The sequence below is a fragment of the Takifugu flavidus genome, chromosome 19 (assembly GCF_003711565.1).
Source record: "Takifugu flavidus isolate HTHZ2018 chromosome 19, ASM371156v2, whole genome shotgun sequence".
NCBI lineage: Eukaryota > Metazoa > Chordata > Actinopteri > Tetraodontiformes > Tetraodontidae > Takifugu > Takifugu flavidus.
In genome coordinates, this window is record NC_079538.1 from 9,899,732 (window position 1) to 9,913,500 (window position 13,769).

The following is a 13,769-nucleotide window of genomic DNA, read 5'->3' on the forward strand; positions in this document are numbered from 1 at the left end:
CTTTTTTTACCCATTTTTCATTTTACAGCCGCCTCTTGCACACCCGGAGAAACTGGGAAGCCACGATTTGAGGCTTGGGATGAATCCTCCGTGAGCGGCGGCCGTCCAGACGCTCTGCACGCCTCGCCTCAGCGTGGCGTCTCTATCCCGATGTCATGGCAATGCGGTTGCTATGAGATCCATTTATCTGGAGATCTGGCTGCTTGCAGACGGAGGAGCCGCTCGCGACAACAAAGCCTCAACCTTCATTCCTATTCTGTCCTCCCGACTGTCCAAAAAACAGACCCGGTTGCCGTAAGACGCCCGACAGGCAGGTTCCGACCCCCCCTCTGGCTGCACGTCTCTCTGCTCGGTGGGTCCCAGCGTGACGCGCGTTGCTGAACCTTTGACCTGCGGATCCGAGCGGCAGCAGGAATACCGCCTACGCGCTTTTAGGAGATTTGGTTTGCTAATAAAAAGCCTCCTCGCTCAAATCCGAGACGGAGCGCTCATGGCAGAGAGGGAAGCGGTGGGAGCTTTGGGCGGCGAAGGTCAACGGGGCTGTTCGGCGGGGAGGGGGGGGTGCATGTTTTGGAAAAGAGTCCAGAAGAGGGAATGTTTTCACTTATGGAGGCGGAATCTTTTCCCCCCTGCTAGGAAAATGAGGCGCACCTGTACGGCAGGAATGAGACGCTGTTGCGGACAGAAGCATCACGTCTTTTATCCCGAGTGTCTCAGCGAGCAACGTCAGCCATCTTGAGGAGGGGTTCGGAGCGTCCCCATCCAGAGGCAGTCGGTTCTGAGGTCTGTGTGGAAGCCCCTTGTTGATCAGCACCAGGCCTGAGTGGTCGTTGCAGGATGAGATGTAAACATTGGACACATTCACGCCAGATTAGGCAAATGTAGCTAACGCCTACGCGGCCCGACATGACCGCAGCCCGGCGAGGGCCAGAATGCCAACAATTCAGCTAATTTTGGACCCTTTAAATTGGTGATTTCACACCTATAAATTGGCACGTAATCCTGTGGGGCTCAGATGACCTACATGCTAACAAAACACAGCTTCGTTAGCCCACTTTGCTGCTGTCCGTGTTGCGGATCACAAAGTTTGACACCGTAAAACCTCATCGGGTCACATGAGCTTCAAAACATCCCAGTTAAATTAAACTGGACTAAATCTTAAACCAATTTTAGGGAACAAATGAGTCTGTAAATGGGTTAATAACCTTCCTCTGAGAAATATGTTATGTATATTAAATTAGAACATTATATGACTGTTTTGACCCGCTGGATGATGCACACAATCGCCATGTTTGTCTCCCCTGACAAAAGTGTGCTTTTAGTCTATTTCCTGAGGTTACACAACAACCTGGGACAGATTATCCACGAGGGAAGAAAATCAGTAAAAGAGTAATTCGATCAAGCGATCAACGGCGCGATTAAACGCCTGGCGGCCGGACGCGGTACTGCAGGAGGACCCAGGCGCGCAACAGTAGTTCCAAACCACATCTGTCGTCATAGGCACGAGGGAAAACCAGCCTTTCGCCTGCAAATGGGACAGATTCATGGAAAATAGACACACCTGTGCGTCTCCAGACAGTCAGCCCAGGACACTGCCTCCACACGTCCCAGATCATCTGGCCCGTCCAACAAAGGCCACGTGTCTGCAGCTGCCCGGGACAATGGCAGGTAATCATCGTGTGTGTGCGTGCGTGTGTGTGTGTGGTGTGTGTGTGTGTGTGTGTGGGTGTCAGGATCACTGCTCCAGTGTTGCCACAATTTTTCTCCCACACGGGAGCACGAGACACTGGAGAAATAAACGAGGCTCTTGATGTGAAGAATTTTAAATTGTGCTGTGCTGGTCTATTTTTGTGACACGGAAATGTTCTGGGATTTTCGTGGGCGCTCCCGTTTGTGTCACTTGAACATTAAAAGCTTCGACTGTTCGGCGACGTCCTTCGCTGCTAAAGGAAACAATAAAATGAAAGATTCAGTAAAAAGGGGATCAAAAAGTGACATTTTGCTGATTAACTAGAGGGGAAAAAAGGGAAACGGCGTTTAAAAGAGGAGAAACTCAGCAAAAATCACTCAGAGCGGGTTCGGGAAACTCTCGAATGGCCCAGAATCGAACCCATAACCTTCTCACCGTGTGTCCCCGTGTCCCCAGTCCACTAACTCTTCTCCTTCAGCCCCTCGTCCATCACTGGAAGATCCCAAAGGTGTCAGACTCAGCTGGACCTGATCTCCAGACTGGAACCCCCTCCATCCTCAGGGAGGGGCTCTAGTGAGAGAAGCAGGGCCACAAAAGAGGAGGCACAGCACCCCTGGGGTGCGCCGGTCTGATGACTCACTTCCTGGCTCCCTCTGCATCACGTGACTCTCTCTCTCTCTCTCACACACACACACACACACACACACGTATCCACGGAGCACTCCAGATTAAAGTGTCTCGGCGATGAAACACTTAAAATCTGATTGGATGCAGTCACAGCGGGGGAAACTTTTGAGCGCTGTTTCCATGGCGATGGGTTGTGACATCTGTTGTGATAAGAGCGCCGGTTTTATTTTTCCGGCTGCAGGGAAATCTGACTGTCGGGGGCGACAGAGACGTCAGAGGAGCCGGATCGGAACAGAACCTCATCAGCTGCAGGCCGGGGTAGGGTGTGTGTGTGTGTGTGGGGGGGGGGGGGGGGGGTGAACCGGAGTGACCTGGCAAGAAAAACAACACTCCGACGCAATTTGTTTGCGGGTGACACATGCAGCCCCCAGGATTTCTGCCTGTATAATGAGGCAAAAGTTGTTGTGGGAAACAATCTGCACCCTCATTAGAGCCACCGTCGGACGATCTGAGGGTGGAATCCAGGCGCATCCATGATGGGGGGGGGGGGGGGGGCATCACCGTCGTCATCATTCTTAACCATGAAGAGGCAGGAAATGTAAAAACCCACAGCAGAGGGTCGTGTGGGTTCAGAGCTGAGCCCAGCAGGGGGGGAGACAGATGCAGGTGGGGGGGGGGGGGGTGGAAACCCGAAGGTGTGATGAATAGCGCCACCTGCCGGGGCAGAGGTGCCTAAATCGGCTCTGCAGCCTGAACGAATCAGGACACTGGGGGCGTCATTAGATGCTCATGATGGGATGCACGAGTGGGTGACGGAGGCAGGGAAATGGACCCAGCATGAAACGCAGCCCAACTCGATCACCTTGAGGATCAGACGGATTTCTGATCAGATCTAAAAACTCACCTGGGTTCCAATTGGATGAGACTGTTCCCGCCTCGTCCAGCAGGGGGCGGCAGAGGCGCGTTTCGGAAACGGCTTCAACACGATTTAGTCAAACTTCGTATTTCTGGAAAATGACTGAGGCCGAAAACTTAATTTAGCATGAAAATATAAAACTCACATGTTCTCTTTATTTGCTGTTTGTAGATAGTTGTACACCACTAGAGATTTGGAGAAAAAAAATCATGAATGTTGACTCTGAACACATCTGGAGATGAAAATAAAACGAGAAATATCAAGATTACTAAGAGGTTTCTTTAAAAAAAAAAAAAAATCTTTGTGGTTTCCGGGCGCTCGGCTGTACACGTGGGCGTTTGTACAAAATTCTACCGTTCAATAACAGTTAAAAACGTGAATAAAAGTACATCGTATGTACAAAACGAAGACGAAGCCATTTAGTCGAGATACTAAAAGTCACTTCAGAGAAATCAAAGCGTCTGAAAATGAAGCGATTATTAAAGCCATCTCAGGAGGAAGGAAGCTCACCAACGACACACTTTGGGCGAACGTCGTTCTTCAACAAACATAACGGAGAACAACGCGACGGCGGTATTTACAATTTTCCACATTCAGTTGAAACACTGACAAAGAAGGTGGGCTGGAAACCACAAAACACGATCATCTGAGGGGGGGGCGGCGGGTCCAGCGGGGCTCCGAGACGCTCCGCTCTCGTTCAAGTGTAACCAGGAAGTGCGTCAGCGCTGGAGGGCCGATGCTCAGCGCTCCCGTAGCTCCGGCCTGGACCTGGACGCCACATCTGCTCCAGCGTCGGTGGAGCCAACACCCGACTATTAAAGGCACTGAAACAAAAGGCTCCTCCTGACCAGACACATCGTCTGGAGGGGAGAAAACAGCCTCCTGCCCCCACTTGTCCTCTTATCAACACACAGCGACATCGCCTGCTCCGTCCATAACCACCCCCCCCCCCCCCCCCCCGAATACTTGTAGTTGAGTAGAAGCAAACGAGAGACTGAAAATAACTCCCAGGAGTGAGACTGTTGGAGGAAGATTGGCACTGGAATACCAGTCTGTGGGGGGGGGCATGATTGACACCCCGCAGGAGCCCTGAGTGACCCTGTCCTGATTCAAAAATGATCACTGGGGGGGGGGGGGGGGGACAGAACTGTGGCCGCACACAGACGGGAAGAATCAGCAGAAATGTCCGTGAAGGGAGGTGTGCTTGCACCTGAGGGAACGGCCAGAAGGGGGCAGCACGGTCCAATCTGAGAGGACAGGAGAGCGGAGAAGATGCAGGTGTGATGCCGAGGGCGCAGCCGCTGGTCCAGATGGGTGACAGGGCATTTTGGGGGGGGGCAACGAGGGTCTGTGTGTTGTGCTTGGCTGAAATGAGTGGCCGGGTGTCTGTGGCTGATGGTTTCTGCTGGTTTCAGTGGGTCTCGCTGCTCACTGGCCTTCGGGTGTGAGCATCTCCTCGGCTCGCCGGTGCAGCTCCAAGGCCGTGACGGTGCAGATGTCTCTGGGCAGTTCGGATTTCCTCCGCACCAGCGGGCGCTCCCGACGCTGCTCCTTCTGGATCTGAACGAGAGGAGAGGGATTCAAAAACCAGGACGCGCACCAGTGGCTCTGCGCCCCCATGACCTCCTGACCTCTGTGGCTTCTTCCTGTACGGTTTTCTTCAGCATGTTGACATCGTCGAGCGGTGGCCCGTCTGTCTCCATGTCCACCGGTCTTTCTGGACCCGCGGAGTCGCGGTACATCAGAAACTGTGCCGAGAGGAGAGGATAAATCAGTGGGCTGGTCAGACAGACACGGTTGGGTGAGACTGGGAGGTATTTTTGCCGTCACATTGGTTGCTCTGATCCCACTGGGGGGGGCCAGTACCTGTGGGTTGGATTTAGCCAGGTTCTCGATCTTCAGCCAGGCTTCGTCTCTTTCCATCCATTTGGCTTTTTCTCTGACAAAAGTTGCGAGAAGGCAGTTAACAGACCCCCGCTGGTTTTCGTGTGTGCTGCAGATGTGACGGGACGTACTTGCTTTTCTCCGCCCTGAACTGCTGGGTGCAGTCATCAAACAGCTTCTGGTTCATCTCCATGAAGAGCTTCAGCGCGTTGTAGATGAGCCCGTGGATGGTCCTGTGGACAGACGGGATCAGTGTGGATCACAGACAAAGACGACCCCGGTGGGGGGGGGGGGGGGGGCACTTACTTGTTCCAGTGGGTCTTTGAGTTGCGGTACAGAGACGGGAACATGATGGGCAGGATCTTGGCAGCGTTGTCACTGATCAGGCTCATGATGTACTCGTTGTTCCAGTAGTACAGAGCTCGCTCGGCCACCTGAGGACACGCGTGTCGTCAGCGCTACGTCACAGGTCAACAGGTGACACACATTCATCCAGGGAGGGGGCAGACCTGAAAGTGAGGGCTGGACACACACTTGGCCAGCTGCCTGAAGAGAGGCTCCATGACTTTGACAAACTCGGACGGCTCGATGACGTCCAGGATCTCCTCCAGCTCGTTGAGGAACATCACCTCTTTGGGACTGTGGGTCTTTGGCCAGTACTTCAACAGAGCCATCACCGTCTGCAGGCAGAGCAGAAACAGGCTTCAAACAGGCAGCAACAGACCGCCTGCTGCATGTAGCATGCCGCCGCTAACAGCTAGCATCCCGCACAGGTCCATCTTTCCATGCGTCTCGTCGTTAGTGCTTACCGGCTCCGTGAGGGTGCTGTCCTTCTCCAGGAACTGTACCACGCAGTAGGCCAGCTGAAGAAAACAGCAGATTTAACCGTTTGAGCGCAGACGGTTCCGATTCAGAGCAAGAATGAGGAAGTGGTTACCTGTGGGTGGTACACGCTGAGAGACTTGACTTTGTGTAGCGGCAGCAGAACCTTCAGCAGGAAAATCTTGTGCTCTTCTTTTAAAGGTAACGCAAAGCCGTTAATTATACTGTGAAGAGGAAGGCGACGGTGAGCTGGTCATTGGGCAGCCAAAGATTTGTCACAAACCTCAGTTAAGTGTTTAAAAAGAACTCACCTGCCTAAAATTTCCAGTAGTTCTGCTATTCCGTTATGGTGCTCGGTCTCATAAATGAACCTAGAAGAGCAACACCTGCATAAACACCTGTGAGGGCCAAAAACTGAAGCGCCTCAGGCAACACTCACCGATAAAATATGTGATTAATCTGCTTCCGAATGTACGCTCTCAGGCCCAGGAACTTGCCGTAGATGCGATGAAGAGTCGTCTTTAAGAAATCTCTTTCTCTGGGATCTTCGCTGTCGAACAGATCTAAGAGCTGGTTCCAAAAAAAAAGACGTTTCACAAACCAAAGAACCCAAAATAACAAAAGCTTTATGAAGACCAGCGTCCGTTTACCTGCATTACAAACTTCTGGTCGATATATTTTTTGGCTACGTTTGGTTGAAAATCCGGCGACTCCAAGAAGCGGAGGAAGAATTCATAGACGAGCTGCGGAAAGAGAAACAGGTTATTTTAAGAAACAAAACTATTTACGGGTTCAGCGTGTGTGTGTGTGTGTGTGTGTGTGTGTTTACTTGGATGTGTGGCCAGGCTGCTTCTAGCGTCGGCTCGTCTTCTTCGGGGTCAAACTCGGCTCCTGTGGGGTTGGACGACGGCGGCAACGTTCGGAATATATTTACAGCAAACTGAGAGGAGAGGAACAAAGAGGTCAAAGGTCAGACCACGCTGGCCCGAACGAGGCAAATGGAACGACCACATCCTGTCACCCAGGTCTAAATCCTGAAAACATGCAACAAACATGAGAGCGGACGCCTGGCTCTGGACCCTTTGATGATGAGGGGCTTTTAAAGGGTTTTTGTCTCCCAGGCTGCAGCGAATCTGAGTAGATTTTCATGCTGATCTGGCAGCTCTGTTGCATCTTTGCGGCCCTGATCAAACAAACCCCCAACGAGGGGGAGGCGGGTGCATTTGCACCTTGATCGCTTGGCGTTTAGCGCGGACGCGGTGCTTTGATTCACATCAAAAGCGCTTTAATAGGACGTGACAACGTGTCCCCGGCAACACTGAGGATGGTGAGCGAGGAGCAGCTTCAGAGGCTGATAAATGGACGGTACATGATGGGGCCGGCTCGCCGTGGTCTCCCAGGAGCAGCCTGTACCCTGAAACAGCAGACAGGAAGACACGGAGGAAGGCCAGCAGGCCAGCAGGCGCTGACATTTGGGCTCGGCTCCATAGCGCAGCACTGACCATGTGAACCACCTCTGGGTAGATGGGCTCTGTGACCACGTTCCTGTTGTGGGTGATGAACTCCACCATCTCGCTCAGAGCCGCCCGTTTCACTTCCTTCCATTTTAGGTCGCTCAGGGGGTCCGAAACGAAGTCGAAGAGGACGCAGCACTGCCGCAGCTTCTGGATGAACAGCTTCTCCTGCTCCGCGGGGGGAACGTCTGCGGAACAGAGGAGGAACCCACAGATGTACAACCGGCACTAATATGGTGATCTGTGACGAACAGATGAACAAAAACCTTCCTTTTTCTCATCATTTAATGTTATTTACATTGAGTCAACCAAGAATCCTGGTGTTTAACGCCATCCTGATGGCAGTTAAAGAGCCATCCCTCCATTAGGCTCTGCAAACACACGGCCTGTCGCCACGGTGATCAGAGGCCGAGGTGGGACTCACACCCAAACATAAACCCAGACACGGACGCGCGCTCATCAGCCCGAGTGCGCCGGCTCGAGTTACGCCGCAGCGCTAGGGTTTCTGAACGCAGCTGAAATATTCAGAGACACGCTGTGCGGGCGCAGACGTCACAGGCGGAGCCCTCGGCATGATGGGAAAATAACCTTTACTCATCTGAAGCCTCCAGCTCAGACAGGAAGCCGGCCGTGGGTGCAAATGTGAAAAGCTCAGCATCATCGAACGATTAAAGTTTGATGATGTGATCTGTGAAGTGGCACCAGCGGTGACTGTCACTAAATGCAAACGTGCGCTCCAGGATTAACATTTCTCCCGTGTTACAAAGACCCCGACGGGAGTATTTAAAGTGGAGCGATGCTCGGATCTGTTTTCTCCATCAGGTGAAACAGGGAAGGACTGAATTAACCCCATTCAGTAAAAAAACAAAACAAATATCACCTCTTTTCCAGCTCTTATAATCCCGACCAATTATTTAATCTGCGCATAAACAAGTAGATGTTGTAAATTTGCAGTTTAAAATCAGTTTCAGTGGCTATGAGACAACATGAGACAACAGGTTACTGAGGCTGGACATTGTGGACACATGCACAATAGACTGGGCAGGACAGTTTGACCTTACTTCCTATGACATCAAGAGTCCTGATGGGGGATGGGAGACACTGAAGTAGCACTGCTCCCCTCTCTCTCTCTCTCACCCTCTTCCTCTGACTTGTGCTAAGCTAAGCGATGTCCTGGAAAAACCCTTCTTGACTGGCACAAACACAAACCCCCTCTTCCTCTTCCAGAAATCCTCCTGCCGCTAACGCTGCCAGCAGGAAAACTCTCAGTCTCTCTCAGCAACTTTTGGAAAAGTCATCCAACAGTCTGTGGAAAGTGAAGCTGCTAAATCAATAAATGCTGCTCATTCCCCCCTTTGACAGACACAAACCTCACCTCTAAAATGCACCAGGGCCAGAGGCTGAAAAGGCCCGTTGGAGCCTGCTGCATCCAGAACCATGTCACCGGTCGCTCCGGTACATGCCGACATCAGTGAGTCAAGTCTGACGGGGAGGAGAGGGCAGCCCGGGCTAAAGAGAGGAGCCAGCCTCCATTTTAGCACCAGCACAGAGCAGAAAATGAAGCACCCTGCTGCTGGAGGGAACCAGCTAGCTTGTGATGTCATACCTGACTGCAGCCGCACGGTTGGCCCAACGCAGTCACGTGTCCTGGCAGTCAGCATATATAATCATGAGGGATGGGATTGGCTGCCGCGCTGACAGGAAAGGGGCCGGGACTGTGTTTGTGTTGGGAGAGAGAGCAGCTACTTCTGTCAGTCTTAAAGCACAACACCGTCTGTCATCTAAGCACACATTCTAATTCAAATATACCTAATTCCCAGGAGAAGACAGGGTTGCTATAGGGGTCGCAAGCACACCGCGGCAGGCGTTCACCATGGTAACGCTCAACCACGAGGGCTGCACAGAGCTAAGAGGCCGGGTTATCACACTGGACGTGGGCTGCAGGACGGGCTCTGACCATCGCGTGGGAGCCGCCTTGGAGCGAGTCCTGCAGGACAGATGGCTCTCTGAGGCCACCACCTGAGCCCAGGTGCAACTCGCAGCGGCACGGAGGCAGGAAGTCTCCGTCTGAGCGACACAGGATGTGCATGTGCAGAGAGCAACGCTGCCTCAGCAGCACCTGGGAGGAGGGGGAGAGGTGTGCGTCTGCAGTGAGGACAGCTGAATGCACAGATTCAGGCAGGCTGGCGAGTGAGAGGAGAGCGAGCTAGGGGGAAGGAAAAAAAACAATTTCCTGTGCATTGTATAAGAAGTCATGTAGCAATGGGATGTGGCGAGCCCCACCCGTTCTATCTACAGTAATTGAGCAGAAGTGCAAAAACAAACCCACAGTCTTTGTTCTGCTTGTGCGGTGAGAACCAGTGTCGTCCTCCAGATTATTACTGTCAATCTGGGACCGTTTTACTGCTAATTTACTGCTGTCTTACATGAAAGGCAACAGTACAGAGATGAGCTGGATTAAAAGAGGACAGGCAGTACATGTTGTTTTGGATAAGCTGTTCCATTATTAGGAGAATTAACTTCTCTATATTTAACAACACCCACTTGTTACAAATGGTGTCCAAACCCTGGTTTGGCACATGCGTTTGTCAGGCTTGAGCAGTTTGTTGCAGCTATTTCTGGCAGAGATTGAACGTGTGAGTCTGTGATGGAGTGAGAGCGCCTCACAGCCCGATAGCAAAGCTTTTCTTAGGCCGCTGTCAATAACAGCAGGCGAGCCGCGTTCGAGTGCTTCATCTACATCTCTGCAGACCCTCAGAAGCACTTTGAGATGCAAAACCAAGTATCAAATCCAAGATCTCCACTCTGGCCGTTGACCGAGCTATGGTGTTCCGATGGAGGAGCACCTGTGTGAGCGGGGCAGGAAACCCTTCCCAGAAACCTGCCGTTTCCTTTAGGAGCGGCACGTTACACTCAGGACACATCTCTGTTGTTCCAGAGTCATGGCAGCCTGCTGGAGGCGCTACAGTTTAACAGAGTTTAAAGGAAATGATGCAGAAGTATTTGTGTATTCCTGCCTGAGAGGCAATTGAAATTCTGTTTTTAGCGCTAACTCGTTTCTGACAGCAGGTGGCGACAAACTGTCAGGAAACAGATGCTTTAGGCAGGAGAGCATCTAAATCAGGAACACACACACACGCAGACACACACAGACACACACAGACACACGTAGTCCTGTTCAGTCCTGCCTGAGAAGCTCTTGGACAGACCTTTTCAGCAGGAGGTGAAAATGGCCAGAGAAGATTTGAGAGTCATGTTTGGACAAGACAACACGACTACAGAAATATACAAGCTGTTGATCGAATACTTCAATATAGCAAAGTCAGACTTGTGGAGGCCATTATATTAATTCCCCTCCAGCAAGCCTGTAATATCCAGCTCCAGATGCGTCGCTCAGGATTTTGCAGACCCTCGATCATCATCCGATAGCTGTGCATGTTTGTGATACGATTGTGCTGCAGCGCCAGGTTATGTAATTATTGTAATCACCTCAACATTGTGTCTGCTCACCCATGCACACACAGAAACATATAGACAGCAGCTCCCTCTCTTTTCCATCTGCGGCTATCGCGGCCCAGTCACTGTCAACATCCTGGAGCACAAGCGCCACGGAATTAAAGCTTTATCTCTGGATTACCACTAAATATAGATCCTGGGGCTAAATCCAGCACAAAGTCCACGCCATGGACATCCTCTGTTTCCATGCGTTGCGTAATGAGCCGCTCGGACCGGTGTTAAAATGATTGAGACGCACCGGGGGGGATGTTCTGATACTGAAGGTTTAAAGAGAGGACATATCTGAGTGTTTACTTTCACCGGGGACGAACCATTAAACCAGGAAGTACCTTTGAAAGCGGGCAGTTTCTGCAGCTCCCTGTTGTTGCTCAGGCTGAAGCGAGAGGAGCTCTGCCTCTTGTCCTTCTTGACAGGCGTCTGGGAACCTGGCTGCTTCCCCTTCAGCAGCTGGGTGGTGGGGGGGACGCTGTTGCTGGCCTTCCTGTTGGAGTTCTGTGGAAACAGAAAAAAATGTCACCACTCATTTAAGCAAACCGCGCCGGTACGGAGCGTTGGCCATGACCCCCGCGGTGTCCACCCCAAACCGTTTCACACAACTATTCAAACGCTGTGTGGATAAAAGGGATTTTCTCATCTCCTCCACCACAAATCTGATTTTCATGCTAAATGTAATCGACTCCGTTGCAGCTGCTTCCACCTGCCTGCTGGGCATCAATATGCCACAATCACCTGTCGGCGCGGAGCCGGCTGCCCCAGTCGCCGCTGCGGGACGGCGTCATTGGGAATCACTGGGGAATTAAAACCTCATTTAAGGCCCTGCAGAAGTTAACTACAGCCTGCGGCGCTGTAACGCGGGAGCTGGGCCAGTGACAAACCGTCAAGGAAAGGGGAAGAGCTGGATTCTATTAATAAACAGATTACATATTCATGCAGGACGCCGATAGAACGGGGCGTTCTACTGGCTGACTCAATGATTTTAATCAGCTACATGACTGGTGATGCACATCAGCGACGTTTGATCGTTGCCACAGCGATTAGATACCGAGACGGGAAAAGCTGGAGGATTGATTTCGCGTCTGAATTTGAATCATCTGAATGACCAACACACACACACACACACACACACACACACACACACGAACACACACAATAAATGTTTGTAGGACAATAGCGAAGAGCTAATGAGTAATAAACTGGTGAAAAATTAAGAATATGAGGTCTTTTTGACATTAATACCAGTCAAATGTAGGAAATAGTGGGAAAGGCCACATTCGAAGAGTGTCGTGTGTTTAAAGTTAAAAATGTAGTGATTCCGTTATGGACAAAGAGCAGCATGCGTCACAGGAAGAGGAGCCGCGCACGGTGTGTCCAGAGAGCTGCAGAATGGGACAAGATTCAAGGTGAAAGTCAGACTTAAACCGAATCACGCAGCATGGCATCAAACCGTAAAGAATCTCAGGATGCTGTTGCTAGCACAGCTGCCTCAGCCGAAGCAGCGATTATATAACGCTACCAAACTTCGGCGGCATTAAAGGATGACAAAAAATAAATAAATAAGGGAAGACCAACACTTGGATCTGACTCAGATTCAGCGTTGCTGTGGTGTGCACGGGAGATTTTAATTAGCCACTAAATGCAAGATCCGTGCATAAATATTTATGGACATTAAACCCTGACTCGATTTATGACGCCAAATTAGGATCATCAAACAAGACTATTCCCCAGCGCTTTCGGTCGTCCCTGTAAATTCATGAGGCGTCGTGCGTCTTTTTCAGCAGGATAAAACCTGAGAACAACAAATATGAGAGAAACCTTTCAGCTGCAGTGTTTTCCTTATCGCCAAGATGCTTTAAACCACTACGGGCAATAAGGATGCAATGTTATCCTCTGCCAGCATCATAAATCAGAGACTTTAGCAAGACTAAGTGATAAAAGGTTGAGGTTATTGATTGATACAACATTCATCGGGTAACCTTGGATATGAGTGACATTTGAACCCGGACCAGACGAACTCCAGCTGTCTTTGACGGTTCTGGTCGAGCTTACCTCATGCTCCGAATTCTCTGGTCCTCCACTTTTGCCCACTTTTGCAGACTTGGGTGTCTCCTAAAAAGTAAAACAAATCAGTGCTGAACCACATTGGTAAAATCGTATAAGTTAATGTCCCAATACTAAAATAGCAGCTAAATATAGCATGTCTGCCACCCAGGCTCCTACATGAACACAAAAATCTGTTAGCTAGCAAGGCTGTTTCAGCATGAATCGCATTTTTTTAAAGAAACAATTACTTTAGTGATCAATCCATGAAGGTGTTGGTGGAATCGCTGGCACACAGAAACGACCAAGAGTATGACTTTGGTTGCAAGACACACAGACAGCGCTATCACGCTGGCAGGATAGCGGCTAGCATCTGATTATTTCTGGCTGGCTAACGTTAATGGGATGGGGCACTGCGCTGATAGCTAACGCTGAATATCTCCTTCCTTGTGCGGTTGGCATCCAAAGAAATACTGATAAACACGCCGCAGCGACACTTGCCTTCCGCACGCCCTAATTGCTAGGCGATTCCGAAACTCACCTTGTCTTTTTTCGATTTATTCGGCATCGTACAAACGTCGCCGCCCTTGATCCCCACTCGGATACTCCACAATCAAAACCTTGACAACTCTCAGGGCACCACACTGTTGGGCGGGGTCGAGCCGTCCTCGGCCTGTGATTGGCTGCCGCCTGTCAGCTGACCACAGCGGCTCAGATTGACAGGGTGAGCGTTGGGACGACTGGCGCCCCAGCGGCGACAGCT

At 51.1% G+C, this 13,769-nt stretch overlaps 1 protein-coding gene across 6 annotated transcripts; it reads right to left on the bottom strand.

Annotated features, from left to right (window-relative positions):
* Positions 1-3,353: 3,353 nt before the first annotated feature.
* On the bottom strand, positions 3,354-13,658 carry ppp2r5cb (protein phosphatase 2, regulatory subunit B', gamma b). Of its 6 annotated transcripts, none has more exons than XM_057016677.1 (16): positions 13,548-13,658; positions 13,016-13,075; positions 11,299-11,461; positions 7,442-7,641; positions 6,769-6,879; positions 6,590-6,682; positions 6,379-6,509; positions 6,251-6,310; positions 6,055-6,163; positions 5,927-5,980; positions 5,627-5,797; positions 5,424-5,551; positions 5,249-5,350; positions 5,100-5,172; positions 4,865-4,981; positions 3,354-4,793 (listed from the first exon to the last, which is right to left on the bottom strand). In XM_057016677.1, exons 1-16 carry the CDS (start codon positions 13,572-13,574, stop codon positions 4,662-4,664), a joined length of 1,731 nt encoding a protein of 576 aa, XP_056872657.1. In that variant the 5' UTR covers positions 13,575-13,658; the 3' UTR covers positions 3,354-4,661. The 6 variants fall into 6 exon arrangements, with proteins under 6 accessions (XP_056872657.1, XP_056872656.1, XP_056872659.1 ...); XM_057016676.1 differs by having other exon boundaries at positions 5,064-5,172; XM_057016679.1 differs by lacking the exons at positions 11,299-11,461; positions 13,016-13,075; positions 13,548-13,658 and adding exons at positions 8,515-8,759; positions 8,829-9,043 and having other exon boundaries at positions 5,064-5,172.
* Between the last annotated feature and the right edge of the window lie 111 nt (positions 13,659-13,769).

Excerpts from the sequence above, each read along its gene's own strand:
- ppp2r5cb (XM_057016676.1), bottom strand. The coding sequence starts at position 13,574 with ATGCCGAATAAATCGAAAAAAGACAAG. Across the intron at positions 5,981-6,054 it reads TCAGCGTGTACCACCCACAG|CTGGCCTACTGCGTGGTACA; the intron begins GTAACCACTTCC and ends TGTTTTCTTCAG. Across the intron at positions 5,552-5,626 it reads TGTCCAGCCCTCACTTTCAG|GTGGCCGAGCGAGCTCTGTA; the intron begins GTCTGCCCCCTC and ends GCGTGTCCTCAG.